Source organism: Ursus americanus, chromosome 9 (genome assembly GCF_024610735.1).
Source record: "Ursus americanus isolate L20-20 chromosome 9, mUrsAme1.1.p, whole genome shotgun sequence".
Classification (NCBI taxonomy): Eukaryota; Metazoa; Chordata; class Mammalia; order Carnivora; family Ursidae; genus Ursus; species Ursus americanus.
This window is the reverse complement of record NC_142135.1, coordinates 6,975,116-6,990,663: the sequence shown is the minus strand read 5'-3', so window position 1 is coordinate 6,990,663 and position 15,548 is coordinate 6,975,116. Positions and strand designations below refer to the sequence as shown.

The 15,548-nt window shown below is 38.9% G+C and overlaps 1 protein-coding gene across 2 annotated transcripts in view; it reads left to right on the top strand.

The window, feature by feature from the left end:
• Nucleotides 1–15,548, top strand: part of KHDRBS3 (KH RNA binding domain containing, signal transduction associated 3) — a 186,791-nt gene that overhangs the window by 89,899 nt on the left and 81,344 nt on the right. For both annotated transcript variants that reach the window (XR_006782360.2, XM_045812200.2), the window contains exons 4-5: nt 52–198; nt 12,068–12,207. Coding sequence is in view for 1 of the 2 variants with exons in the window: in XM_045812200.2 (XP_045668156.1) it covers nt 52–198; nt 12,068–12,207 (287 nt within the window). In the remaining variant the exon portion in view is untranslated. The remainder of the gene's footprint in view (nt 1–51; nt 199–12,067; nt 12,208–15,548) is intronic.

The window sequence follows — 15,548 nt, the reverse complement described above, 5'->3', positions numbered from 1 at the left end:
GTTTCTTTTCTTATAAAGACACCCTTTCAAGCATGGTTTTTCTTTCTTCAGGAAGAAGAGTTGAGGAAAAGTGGAGAAGCAAAGTACTTCCACCTCAATGATGACCTCCATGTTCTCATTGAAGTCTTTGCTCCACCAGCAGAAGCATATGCCCGGATGGGACACGCGCTGGAAGAAATCAAAAAGTTCCTCATTCCTGTTAGTACAATTTTCCTTGATAGTTCATTTGTACTTCAAAGTCCGTCCTTTATTTTAATCCTTGGTAATTCTTATCAGTAAGTATTATTTGCACAATACTTTATTTGTTAAAAGTATCCCTGTGAATTGGCATTTTTCTTTCTTTATAAACAAGGCAAGGGTTTTTTAGAAGAGATTAGATAGTACTGGTAAGGCTACCCGGCCAAGAAAGTTGAAGAACATAATCACTAGTTGAGGTTTTGGGACTCACACGTCCTCAGCCTTTTTGTGACACTGAAGTCACCTACAAAGCCATTGTGCTCCAATATAAATGCATCAGAGCCTTCCGTGCAGCAAGCACTGTGTGGTGTTGGACCAGCAGCCATGAATAGAAGCAGCCCCCACCCTCGAGGACTCTGTAGTGTAGGGGAGGAGAGAAGCGTAAGCCAATGATGTCAGTAGAGCGTGGTAAACATGATGACAGATGTAAGCATGAGGAGCTCAGAGAAGAAGGGCACTGTGCTGATAGTTAGCTGGCTTCTGTCAGGTGTTTTATGCTTTGTTTTTTTGTTTATTTGTTTTTTTTTTTTTTTAAGATTTTTATTTATTTGAGAGAGAGATCATGGTGGGAAAGGGAGAAGCAGGCTCCCTGCTAAGCAGAGAGCTGATGCAAACCTCAATCCCAGGACCCTGAGATCATGACCTGAGCTGAAGGCAGATGCTTAACTGACTGAGCCACCCAGGGACCCCTTATGTTTTGTTAATATAACAATTGCTATTCTGTTTTAACCCTTCCGCGACACTTTGACATTGCTAAGAATGTGATAATTTGAAGAGAATACATCCCTACCTCCATTATGAAAGTTAATTTAGGTTTTTTATATTATTTGCATGTACTAGATTTAAAAAAGCTAAACCATTGAACACTGTGACTCTTCAGACATTTTATTTAGAGAAGCTGTCCCACCTGCCCAACAGCTGCCTGAGGTAAGACTGTCTTCGGCAACCCCAGGTTGGTCTAGGAGATGGACTTACATACCACAGCACATGTATCATGACTATGTTGTCTGTGGGGAAAATTGTTGAATTTATAGGGAAAGGATATTTTAAATCATGATTTCCCTGGAAAACCGAGCCATGGGATTGTATTAAGTCATTTTACTTGGGAGCTGAAAATGATTCAATTTCCTTAATTCCCTCAAGCCAACATGATGATCCATTTATGCATTTAGCTTTTTGTTTTGTTTTGTTTTTGTAGGGAGGAGAGAGAGGGAGGTGGGGGGGGGGGTCAGAGGGAGAGGGAGAGAGAGAATCTTAAATGGGCTCCACACCCAGTGCAGAGCCTGATGTGGGGCTTGATCTCACAACCCAGAGATCGTGACCTGAGCTGAAATCAAGAGTCAGACGTTTAACCGACTATGCCACCCAGGTGCCCCTATTCATGTAGCTTAGAAACAAAGTTTTTTAGTACTTTCTATGTGATAGATACATGGGAACTAATAAAAGACGTTATTTTTTCTGCCCCTGTGGTGTCCATATAATGGGAGAGACAGATAAGAATCAGATATTCATATAAGCAGTTATAAAATTGCTACTCTGACAAGACTGAGGAGAGGTTTAATGTCTTAGTGGTCATTCGGTGTGGACTAGGGAGTGCTGACCTAGCCACGTAGGCTGCCACAGGACCTCCCACTCCACCCCTTTATGCTTCTCCACCAAGACATCGATCTGACTTCTCTCCCCTTGAATCTGGGCTGACCAGGAGAACTCTTTGCTTAACCCAGGGTCACAAAGATTTTCTGCTGTGTTTTCTTAATATTTTATTAGATATAAGCTCTGTCACTTAAGTCTATGATCAATTTTAGGTTAATTTTTGGATATGGTGTGAAGTTAGGATCTAGGTTTGTCTATCCAGCACCATATTGTCCCAGCACCATATTGTCCCAGCACCATATGTTGAAAAGACAATCCTTTTCTTATTGAACTGCGATACCATTGTTGAAAATCCACTGAACATAAATGTATGGATTTGTTTCTGCATTCTCGGGTCTGTTCCATTGATTTATATGCCTGTCCGTATGCCAGTGTCATGCTCTTAATTACTTTAGCCTTCTAGCAATTTGGTTTGAAATCCAGGTTGTTGATTCTTTTTTAAAGAAAAAGTTCTGTTCCAAAGTTGTTTCGGCTATTCTGGTTCCTATGCATTTCTACATATATTTCAGATCAGCTTGTCAATTTCTACAAAAAACCCTCCAAGGGTTTTGACAGAGGATTGAATCTATAGCTCGATTTGGGGATAATTTCCATCTTAACAATATTTAGTTTTCCTGTCCACGACTATGAAGAGTCTCTACTTAACAGATATTTTTTTGTTTCTTTCAGCAGTGTTTTATAGTCTTCAGGGTGCCAGTCGTAGATTTCTTTGTTAAATTTATTTCTAAGTATTGTATACTTTTTGATGCTATTGTGAATGGAACTTTTAAAATTCATTTTCAGGGGTGCCTGGGTAGTGCAGTGGTTGAGCATATGACTCCTGGTTTCGGCTCAGGTCATGATATCAGGGTCCTGGGATAAAGCCCCACATTGGGCTCCACGCTCATTGGGGAGTCTGCTTGAGATTCTCTCTCCCTGTCCCTCTGCCCTTCCTGCTCGTGCTCTCTTTATCTCTTTCTCTCTCTCAGATAAATAAATAAACCTTTTAAAAAAATTCATTTTCAGATGGTTACCAGGATATTGAAATGCAGTTGATTTTTATACACTGATCTTGTATCTTACGACTGTGTTGTTCCATTAGTTCTAGTGTGTTGTGTGTTGTTTTGGTTTTTATGGAATCATTAGGATTTTCTACATACAGAATCATGTTATCTGTGAAGAAAGTAAGTTTTACTTCTTCCTTTCAAATTTTAATGTCTTTTATTTTTTATATTATTTTTCCCTTACCACACTGACTGGGACTTTGAATGCATTGTTGAGCAGGAGTGGTGAAGATGGAACATCTTTGCTTGTAGATTTTAGTCTTTCACCATTAAATATGATGTCAGCTGTAAGGGTTTCCTTGCTGCCCTTTACCTTGTGGAAGAAGTTCTCTTCTGTTCGTGGATTTTGAGAGTTTTATCATAAATGACTATTGGATTTTGTCTTTTTTTTTTTTCAGCCCATTGAAAAGATCATGTGATTTATCTCCTCCTTTGTGTGTGTGTGTGTGTGTGTGTGTGTGTGTGTGTGTGTGAATAATAGTATATTGCATTATTTGATTTTCAGATGTTAAACCAACCTTGCATTCCTAGGTAAAATCCTGCTTGGTCATATTACATGTTGCTAGATTTGATTTACTAGTAGTTTGTTGAGGATCTTTATGTCTATAATCATGAGGGATACTGGCTTGTAGTAAAATATTTTTATAATCTTTGTATTATTAACCCTCACATTTACCATTTCTGGTGCCCTTTGTTTCTTTCTGTGGATAGAGTTGCCATATGGTGATACATCTTTGCAGCCCAAAGAACTTCCTTTAGTCTTTCTTGTAATCTAGGTCTGCTATCCCTCAAGAAAATTGTTTTTTCCCAGAATGTCTTTATTTCACCTATATTCTAAAAGATAGTTTATGTAATTCCTGGCTGACAGATTTTACTTTCAGGTGGTAGGAGGCCAGTCTGCTGCTTTCTGGTCTTCACTATTTTTGATGAGAAGAATCCTTAACGATTTTGTTGTTCTGTACGGGATCTGTTGCTTTTCTTTTGCTGCTACCAAGATTCTGTCTTTCATTTTTGTTAATTTGACTGTGATTGTGTATGCTTATTCTCCATACTCATTAAGCTTTGTGGATCCATAGGTATACATTTTTCTCCAAATGTGGCATGTTTTCAGCCTTTGTTTCTTTAAAATTTTTTGCCTTTGTCTTTCTCCTGTGCTCCTGGATTCCCTGTGCAGTCCTGGATTCCCGTGATTTTTATGTCAGTACACTTGATGGTGTCTCACACATCTCTGAGGCTCCTTTCTCTTCATCCTTTCTTCTGTGTGTTGCTAACCGGGTAATTTTAATTAGCTTATCTTCAAGTTTGCAGGCTCATTCTTTTGCCATCTTAAATCTGTTGTCGAACTCCTTTGGTTAAATTTCATTGTAAATTGCTATACTTTCTCTTCTTTCTTTTTATTCTTATTTTTCTTTTTTCCTGAAAATCTCTCTCTCTTTTTTTTTGTCCAACATCTGGGCCCTCTCCGAGACAGTTTCTTCCTGCTTGCTTGCTTTCCTTCTTTCTTTCTTTTTCTGTGTATGGGTCCCATTTTCTTGTTTCTTTGCATGTCTCTTAGCTTTTTTTTTTTTTTTGAAAACTCCACACTTCAGATAACATATAGTACATTTGTAATGTGATTCATTTTAGTCTCCACGGGTTTTTGTTTTTTTTTTCCTTCGTTTCTTTAGTAATTTAGTTGGACTAAATCTAACTGGACTTGGACTAAAGTAGCAGAGTCTGTCTACTTCATGGTTTACGGCTTTGTTCTTTTTTTTTTCCTTCTCACTTTTATTTTAAGCCTGGCCTGCTGGGCGCATCCCCGTGTCAGCATTGTTCAGACATCACCAGCATTAGTCAGAGGCTGTGCTCAACACACCTGGGTTAATAAGACTTCCGCCCTCTACTGATGGAATTGTGGGGGAGCACCCATAGGCTAGTCAGTTGTCACATTTGCCCTGGCCTTTACTTTGCCTGTGACCAAGGTCTTAATCCCTGCATCTCCTTTGCACATGCCCAGAGTCACTGTCAGGGAAGGATGTGTGGGGAGCTTTAAGCTCTCTCCAGTCTTTGCTGTACGTGTGCATAGCCTTCCATTCAGCAGAGATGTGCAGAGAACACATCAAGGCTCTGCATGGCTGTTAAGCTTCTGGCTAGTCTGCCAGTCTCTTGCTTGCCCCACCCCAAACCTGAATATTAGGCTTGCTGATTCACTGGACTTCTATGTACTTGCTACCAAGTTGTTACTGATATTGACCATGCATAGGGCTTTTTTTTCCACGCTTTCTTCCAAATTAAGTGAATCCCCCCTGCAGCAAATTATTGGTTTCCATGTCTTTCCCCCATGGTGGAACTGGCACATCATCTGGGTTGGAGAGGGGGGATGGCAGCATCCCCAGACAAAATGCTACAGATTCCCACTTTTCATACCTGACACGAATAAGTTTACTGTGTTTTCAGTTTATTACGTAACTTCGGTCAGTTCCCAGAGTTCTGGAATGATTGTTTTTAACTTTTATTGTTGTTTAGCTTTTATTGTTGCTTTTTATGGAAAGGCTTTACTAGGCTCCGTGTTTAGCTTAACTACAAGTCCTATATTCTCTCATTACATTTATTTTTTTTAAATCTTAGATTATTTTGGACCTCTGGCCATATGAGGATGTGTAAAATTTCTCTTCATTCTTTTTAGTGTCTGTATAATATTTCATCGTATGCATATTCTAGAATTTATGTAATCAGTCTTCAAATAATGAACATTTATGTTCTTTATTATAGATTATAACACAGGCATTGATCCCAGGATTAATCTTTGACATAATCATTGGCATGTTTGGGCAAATACATCTGAAGAGAACATTCTTGGCAGAGAATCCACTAAATTTCAATGAATTTTTTGATGATTTCATTTAAAAACTTTCTTCCCATTCTCTAGGCTAACATATTTAAATATGTTCTAAATTTACTGGACAGTAAAATCCTATGTATACCTGTGTAATTAGAATTCTGATCACTTTTCTCCTCTTCACAATCGACATGTTAGAATTAGCATGATAATAGTTTCACTTTTCTGATAGGGAGTTAAAATGATAATTTACCAATGAATAGCTTAAAATGTAGAATTATCGTTTAGTCTGTATGCTAGCATATGTCACTTGGTTACCCTCCTGATTTAAAATCATCGTTAAAGACCAAGAAAATTGTAACTACAATGATTTTATCAATAGTTCTATCAGACAGAAACAGTCACCTAAAGTTTTAAAAAGTTGTCTAACATCACGAAGCTGGTGAGTCCAACTGGTTAAATTCAGGCTTAACCCAGATGTGTTGACTCAGATTCCATAATTTGTTTCTAACTGCACAGTTTGTCTTCTTGAAAATGTAGTTTTGCAAAGATTATGTTTAAAATGGGCTTTCATTCTAATTTCTGTGACACCATTGTAATCACTTTACTTAGAGCAATTTTTTTTCCTTTTTAAATTTTTAATGGTATTTTTGGATGCTGTGTTCTTTTCCCCATGAATCTATTTTTTTTTTTAAGATTTTATTTATTTATTTGATAGAGATAGAGACAGCCAGCGAGAGAGGGAACACAAGCAGGGGGAGTGGGAGAGGAAGAAGCAGGCTCATAGAGGAGGAGCCTGATGTGGGGCTCCATCCCGTAACGCCGGGATCACGCCCTGAGCCGAAGGCAGATGCTTAACCGCTGTGCCACCCAGGCGCCCCCCCCCCATGAATCTATTTTTGAACCACATACAATTTTGTGTCACACCTCCTAGCGCTTTTCAACAGGACAAATATTTAGCATTTATGTAGCACATTTTTTTTAGCATGTGCTTTACAAATAATTTATTAATCTTCACACATTTTTAGTAAAATGGTAATGAACATATTAATAGGCTTGTTTTAGAGAGGTTGAAATAATGATAGATTCAGATGACTCTTTTGAGATCATAATGCCCTAAATAAGTGAGAGAAAGAACCTCTATCTGCAGGAAGACCCAGACTCCTGGTCCTGTGCCTCTCCCGCTAATCATAGCAGGTTGAATTGGTCTTCATTTCTCTTCCCTTCCCCCTCCTCTGCGAGTGTTTGCTTACTATGGTTTCAGCTTCCTACTGACTCCTTTTAGACTGGTGTTTGTGCTACTTTTCCTTTCACTACAGGTTTCAAGTCATTTTTTACATTCTGCTTTTGAAAAGTAAGGAAGAAATAGCAGAGTTTTTTGTTTTTTATAAATGTACTAAGTCTATTTCGTAGCCTCTGAATCTTTTATTCACACTCAGAAAGCTTGTTTCTTTTATCGCAAGAGCCTGCCTTCCTTGCTCAAGTGGCAGTCCCTCCTCTTCCTCTTCCTGGAGCCACACAGCTGGAAAAGTTGCCCGCCTGCACTGTGTCTGTGACTTTCTTCCACTCCCTCTTCCTTCCCCTGAGATGGATTCCAGCTCCACCCTTCCCAAAACGACCTATGCTGAACTCAATATTGGCTTTACTATTGAATCCCATGGGATGAGTACCTGGCTGCTTGACAGAATGTGAACGCAGCACTGACTTCCTGTGGCTTGCATGCTAGGATGACCTCCATGCCCTTCTTAGGTGCTTGCCTCCCCTTTACTGTCTCCCCTCTGTGGCATTTCTTCTGTTCCTTTATGTCGATGTCCAGAGCCCTTCTTTCACTCCAGGAACGTGCCCCAAACAATCCTGCCTATTGCTGACATTTGTATACAGATGAATTCTTGCTAGAGGTCCCCACAACCACCTTCAAACTCAATAATTCTCTAGAAGGACCTATAGGACTCAGAAAATCGGTTATACACTGTGATTATGGATTATTTCAACAAAAGGATACAGATCAAAATCCGCAAGAAAAGGAGCACAGGGCAAAGACCAGGAAAAATATGGCCTAGGCTTCCAGGTGTCCCTTCCCAGGGGAATTACACAACGACACATTTAATTCTTCCAGCAACGATATGGGACAACACTCGTGAGGGGTTGCTAACCAGTGAGGCTCACCTGCGCCACTGTTATGCACGGTTTTTATTGGGGATCAGGGACGTATGCATCCAGCACCCGTGCACCTGACCTCTGCTACTCCCAGTCCAGCACCACCACCCCACTTCCTGAGCCAAAACAAAGGTTCCCCACTAATCCATTGCTAGGGCAGACTTATCTGGCCACAGTGGGACAGCATGGCCTCAAGCCTACGCATGCAGAAACTCTCTTAGCAGGCAGTCCCCTCCATGGGCTTAGAGGTTATCTGCCAGGGGCCGGCCATAGGCCAGCCTTGATGACAGGCCCTGCTTGGTGCTCTGTAGGGCCTGAGTAACCCTTCTTTGTCTACTTCTGCATCCATATCTTTAACTTCTAAATTTCCAGTTTTTATGTCTGATTGCTGTGGGACACCCTCATTATTAATATGTCATAGGCCATTAGAGATTCAGCCTGTACCAAACTGATTACAACATGGTACCACTGTTAATTATCCTTCTTCTCTTCCAGATGCCCACTGACATTCTTGACTTTGCTGATATACCTCCCACATCCAGGATATTACCATTTTTAATAAAATTCAACATTATAAATAACGCCAAATCTACCTTTCCGTATCATTCCTGCCACTTCCCTACTCCAGTTGTCTTTACCACATACTGGAATTACAAGCTTCCATCTGGAATTTCTGCCTCTAGTGTGCTTTTTTCCTTTTAATATCTTTATGGAGATACAAATCACGCAGCGTAAAATTCATTCCTATAAAGTATACAATTCAGTGGCTTCTCGTGTATTCATAGAGTTCCGCAGCTGTCACCATAACCTAAGACCATTTTTATTACCCCCCAAGTAAACCTCATAATGAACAGTGACTTCCCATTCTTCTTCCTCCCTAGTCAACCACTAATTTACTTTTTTGCTTTTTACGCAGGCTTTATGGAGATATAATTCACACACCCTACAATTCATCCATTAAGGTATACAGTTCACTGGATTAGTGTGCGTTCACAGTTACACAGCCATCACCCCAGTCTGTTTTAGATCTTCATCCCTCAGAGCAACCCCATACCTGTGAGCAAGCACTCCCCATTCCAGTCCCCTGCTGTCCCTCACTTCTCTGTCTCAGGCCACAGGTAATCCGTCTCTATGGATTTGCCTGTTTTTGACATTTTGTGTAAAACAGAACAGTATGTGTAGTCTTTTGTCCTACCTTCTTTCACTTAGGCTACTATTTTCAAGGTTCATTCAGGCTGCTTTAATTGCGGGATATTGCGTTGTATGGATATGCCATGTTTTATTTGTCCATTATTAGTCAAGGACTTTGGTTGGGGTTATTTCTGGTTTTTATAATATTTCCATTATTTTTGGGCTATTATCAAGAAATGCTGCTGTGAACGTTCATGTACAGATTTTTGGGTTGGATGTATGTTCCCACTTTCTTGGGTGTGACCTGGGAGTGGAATTATTAGGTCACGTGGTAGCTCTGTGTTTTAACATTTTTGAGGCGGTGCTAACTGGTTTTCCCAAGTGGCTGGATCAGTTTTCATTGCTGCTGATAAAGGCTTCCATTATCTTCAGTGTTCTCCTTGTTATTATAGTACCACTTATTAAAGAGACTGTTTGGACATCAATCTATAGTAACTTACGTCTGGCCTCCCAATTCTGTTTCATTGATCTTTATGTCTACCCTTTAAGCCAATACTACACAGTCGTTGTTACTATGGCTTTGTAGTAAGTTTTGAAGTGGGAATATATTAGTCCTCCAGCTTTTTCTTTTTTCTTAAAATTGTTCTGGATATACTCGGTCTCTTGGATTTTCATATAAATTTTAGCAAAGAAGCCAGCTGGGATTTTGATAGGGATTTCCTTGACTCTGTAGGTCAGTCTGGGAGGTGGAAGAGTAGGGCAGGGATATCGTCATCATAATAGCATTAGGTCCTCCTATCCATGAATATTTGATATCTCTCCATTTACTTAGATTAAAAAATGTCTTCAACAGTATTTTATAGGTTTCAGTATACAAAGCTTGTTCTTATTTTGTTGATTTATTCTTAAATATGCTGTTCTTTATGATACTACTTTAAGTGGAATTATTTTCTTAGTTTTAATTTTGTATTGTTCATTATTAGTGTAAAGAAATAAAATTGATTTGGGTATATTGATCTCATTATATCCCGAAACCTTTTGTAATGTTATTATTTACTCTAATAATGTTTTTTGTGGATTCTTTGTGATGTTCTATATACAGGATTATGCCATCTATGGATAAAGGTTGTTTTAGTTCTTCCCTTCCAATCTGAACATTTATTTGTTTCTTACATTATCGTCCTGACTAGAACCTCAAGTACGATGTTGGTTAGAAGGGGTGAGAGTAGACATCCTTGTCTTATTCCTCATTTTAGGATGATTCTTTTACTTTTTTACTATTAATTATGATGTTAACTATGGGTTTTCCTAGTTTGTTGAATGTTTCTATCATTAAATTTTAGATTCTTCTCACAAATTGTTTTTTGTATTAAAATGATCATTTTTTGTTCTTTATTCTGTTATTATGGTATTACATTAATTGATTCTTGTTATTAAACCAACCTAGCAATTCTTGTGTAAGTTTTACGTGGTTCTTGTGTGTTTTTCCTCCTTTTATTTTGTTTATGCTGTTGGATTTGGCTTCCTAATTTTTTTGAGAGCCTTTGTATCTATATTCATAAGGATATTCATCTCTAGGTTTCTTTTCTTATAATGTCTTTGTCTGTTGTGGTACCCAGACGGTACTGGCTTTATAGAAAGAGTGAGGAAGTACTCCCTCCTCTTTCATTTTTCTGGAAGTTTGTGAAGGATTAGCATTAATTCTTCACTAATTATTTGTGGAATTCACCATTAAAGTGTTGTGGGCCTAGGCTTTTCTTTGCAGGACATTTATTGAGTACTCATTTAGTCTCTTGGCTTTTCTGTCAAATTTTCTGTTTCTTCTTGAGTCAGTTTGGTAGTTTGTGTCTTTGTAGGAATTCATCCGTGTCATTCTGTCATCTTAGTTGCCTAATTTGATGGCATACAATTGTTCATAATATTTCTAAAACACAGACCTAGATTTGCAACTCTCCTCCTTCAAACTATTAAGTACTTTTTAGTACCCTTAATTTTAAACCTTTAAAGTTATATTGAAAATGACTAAGGCTTCCTTTAATTTGGTTTCTGCTTTCCTCTCCACTTTGAGACCATATACCCCCATCAAACACACTCCAAGTCATTCTTATAATTCAGCCACATAGCACTTCTTCCTGTTCCCTAGACGCCATTTCTTTAGGCCTTAATATGCTTCTAGCCCCAACTAGAGTACTTTACTGCCCGTCTTCTGGTAATTAGTTCACACTCATCCTTAGATGACACTTCTTGTAGAGAACCTGCTCTTATTGCCCATAGCTGAGTTAGAGGACTTTCCTTTTTGACCACTTAGACCTGAACTTTCCTTTTATTGTGAAACAGATCACACTTTCATTTATTTACCACATGTCTTTCTTGATGACTCTTGAATGGGGTTGGAGATACGCAGGAAAGGAGGAATCAAGGATGACTCCCAGGGTTTCTCAGATGAATGTTTAAAAATGTTAAAAGAAGAGCAAGTTTCCAAGAATAAGATGTATTCAGTTAGGAAAATGGTGCACTTTTCTAGTATAATATCCAAATGGAAATGTACAAGAAGAATGTGTACATGTGGTTCTTAATTTCAGTATAGCTATCCTGCGGTATGTATGTCTTCCTCCTCTGTTAGGTTGTGAGCTCCTTGGCTGCAGGGACGCGGGCTTGCTCCTCCAGCTCTGTTAGAGGACTTCATAGATCACAGTAACTGCTAGTTGAATTGAGTTGTAAATAACAATGCCATGTGTCTGTATATGGTATTTTAATTTTATTATAAGTATCTTACTTGGGAAGTATGCCCAGCAGAAGGAGTAATGGCTGATTGTAGAAAATTTTAGTTTGCGAAAAATACTGTTTGTTTTTTTTTCCTTTTTTACAACAATTTATTGAGGCATTTTTATTTCAACAAACTCAAATCTTATTTTATGAATTCAACTATTCCTCTCGCCCTTTTTTTCTATTAAAAATTGTTTTATTGTCCTAAATACTTTTGTATTTTTCACATAAGGTGAATTATATCTTCTGTCTTTTTTTGTAGGACTATAATGATGAAATCAGGCAAGCACAGCTCCAAGAATTAACATATTTGAACGGTGGTTCAGAAAATGCGGATGTACCAGTTGTTCGAGGGAAACCCACCTTGCGTACAAGAGGTGTACCAACCCCAGCAATAACCAGGTAGGTGTAATTAATTGACTGACTTTTTTATTGTTAGAATAGGGTACCATGGCAACAGTTTTGATGTCTCCTTTATTAATAGTCAAACAGCTCTATCAGTGTATCAGTACAAAGCCTGTAAGAATATATTCAGACATTATGATGTCCTAATTAAGGGGATTCACTTTGCTTGGTCTGAGATATTCCTGGGTTTAAATAGAACCTATACTGTTGACTGGCTGATGACTACAGACAAGTTTCTTTATCACTCTAACATTAATTTTTTAAATTTTTTGAAATGAAGCTTGTTTTAAAGTAATAGCATTGATATGCAAATTGAGGTTCTGGAAGCATGTGCCTTCCCCATTGAGTACAGGATTAGGCCAGGTCTTTGCCACATCTCCAGTGTTGGGCACAGTGTCAGGTACCAAGTGAGTGTCCAAAAGCCTGTTGTCATTTTATTCACTGTGAATGCTTTGTGGTATCTGAAAACTCCTCAACTGGGCCAGGTACACAGAATTTTTTATCTGTCTTTGGATTGATGACTACTTTTAATATGAAAAATGAAATCAGAGAGGGAGACAAACCATGAGAGACTCTGGACTCTGGGAAGCAAACAGGGTTACAGAAGGGAGGTGACTGGGTGATGGGTATTAAGGAAGGCACATGTTGGGATGAGCACTGGGCGTTATACGCAACTAATGAACCATTGAACACTACAACAAAAACTTATGATGTACTATATGTTAGCTAACTGAACATGATGAAAAATAAAATGTTTTAATGAATTCGTAAGACAGTTTAAGCAGAACCATATATTGAGATATGACTATCTCAGATTTATTTGAAAATTATTTTTAATTCTTTAATCTTTGCACCCAAAAGAACTCAGTAGGAAGAAGTAACAGATTTTTCACTGGTGATTATATATATTTTTTCAGAGAGAATTTTGCATGAAATAATTTAAAATAGCATTCTCTTATATCTCCAAGTTCATTTAGGGAAATAGAAAGTCAGTTTTCTTATTGAGTGTGACTGATCAGTGTATGGTCAAAGAGAGCAATTACAAATAGCTGTTATTGCAATGTAAAATAAACAGATCTGCTCATGGTACCAAGTGGGTTTTCTCTATAAAAAAAGGCTAATAATAATGGGATTGATGTTGATGGTTTAATGAAATAATTTTGTAGGTGTTCAGTAGATGGTAAATCCTTTCATTTTCATTTCTTCTACCACTACATTTACTTTAAATCATAAGAAATTACAGTTGACCCTTGATCATTGTGGGGGAATAGGGGTACTGACCCCTTGCTTAGTTAAAAATCTGTGTATAACTTTTGACTCCCCCAAAACTTAACTACTAATAACCTACTGTTGACTAGAAGCCTTACTGATAATGCAGTCGATGAACACATATTTTGTATATGTGTTAAATACCGTGTTATTGCAATAAGATAAGCTAGATATAAGAAAATGTTATTAAGGAATTCACAAGGAGGAGAAAATACATTTACACTACTGTACTGTATTTATCGAAAAAAAATCCGTGTGAAAATGGACCCGTTCAGTTCAAACCCGTGTTGTTCAAGGGTCCCCTGTACTTGCTTCATTAGTTTCCTGTGGCTGCCGTGATGAATTGCCACAAATTTGGTGGCTCTAAACAATAGAGATTTATTAGTTCTGGGGGCTAGATGTCCGTAGTCAGTATTGGCCAGACCACAGTCAAGGTGATGGTGGTGTTCTCCCTCTAGAAGAGAATCCTTTCCTGGCCTCCTGCCAGCATGCATTGACTTGTGCCCATCTCACACTGGTCTCTCTGTCTGCATGTTGATTTCTGTCCTGTCTGTCTTTAACCTCCATTTTCTTCCCTCTTCCACATGATAGTACTTAGGGCCCACCTGGATGATTCAGAGTACTCTTCCCGTCTCAAGATGCTTACCTGATAATCACCTGTGCAAAGGCCCTTTTTCTAAAGAAGGCAACATTCACAGAATGAATCTCCTGGACAGAGGGCGTAGAGAAGAGAACCCACTCAGTGCCACTGTTGAGGGCACTTTTTAGGGGATGCTGTGTTCCTTAAGCCAGATCTGTCATTTTGACTGAAGATAATTTCTAATTTCGCTGTCAGCTTCTTTTTTTTTTTTTTTTTTTTTTTTTTTTTTTTAAGATTTTGTTTGTCAGAGAGAAAGAGAGCACAAGCAGGAGGAGTGGCAGAGGGAGAAGCAGTCTCCCCTCCGAGCAGGGGTTCGATCCCAGGACCCTGGGGTCATGACCTGAGCGGAAGGCAGATGCTTAGCCTACTGAGCCACGCAGGTGTTCCTCACTGTGAGGCTTTAAATTAAGTTGAAAATGTTATGCTATGAACGGATGAGGAAGGCAGAAGCTTTCTGGTTTTTAGAATATACTGTCTGGAGAAACACCTCCGTCTGCCCAGATGAAAAATTATTCCTCTTGATGACAGCATATACATTGCTTGCCATTGAAAGCCTTTCCGTTGTCTTGACAGTCAGTATTGTCTTTGTGGTGGAGTGTGGCAGGTCAGCGCTGGACACCGGGCAGAGCACTTCACACACACCCTGCCTTCTTTCCTCCGTTTGATGATGGGCTTCCTTGGTCCCAGATCTTTCAGATAGCTTTCTTTTCACAGTGTCATATTCCTGGTCCTAGAAGAGGTACTCCAAGCCCTCCTGTGCTTTCTTAAGGCCTCACGCCGTTTAGTCTTCGTTGATTACTTTGCCATGTTTCCTGTGCGTTCCAGCCCCGGCTGGAAGCTGCTTGTTCCATGAAGTTGCTGCTCACGTCCTTCCAGTACCTTTGTGCACATTGTTTCTCTGCCCACAGTTCTGTATCCCTTCTCAGCCCCTCACCTGTTGACATCTGACTTTTCTTTATGTCTCACACCAAAACTTATTTTAACACTTATACTGCATCTACTATGGATTGAGTACTTTTCTAAGCATTTACAGATATAAACTGGGTTATACCTCATAACAACCCTGTAAGGGGGACACGGGTGTGTTAACTCACCATTTTACAAGTGAGGGAGGCGATTACTTTCCCAAGACTTGTAGACCCTGGTTCTACAGCCCGTGCCTGCCCCTCTCTTTAATCCTCCCCTTGCATTTTCATCTAGAGTCCGGTTTTCTTCCATCCATTCTGCCACTTCATTTCTTCCATCGAGCTTTGATTCTGTCACTTTTATTGCATTTTTATTGCAGCCCGTGATGGCACCTTTAATACAAGCTATGGTGAAAATACTTTTATGTTTTTTACTACTTTTTCTCATTAAATCATATATAGTAACTTGCCAAACTAGTGTGCACATCTCACAGAATAAAAGTAAATGGATGTGGAAATTAGGA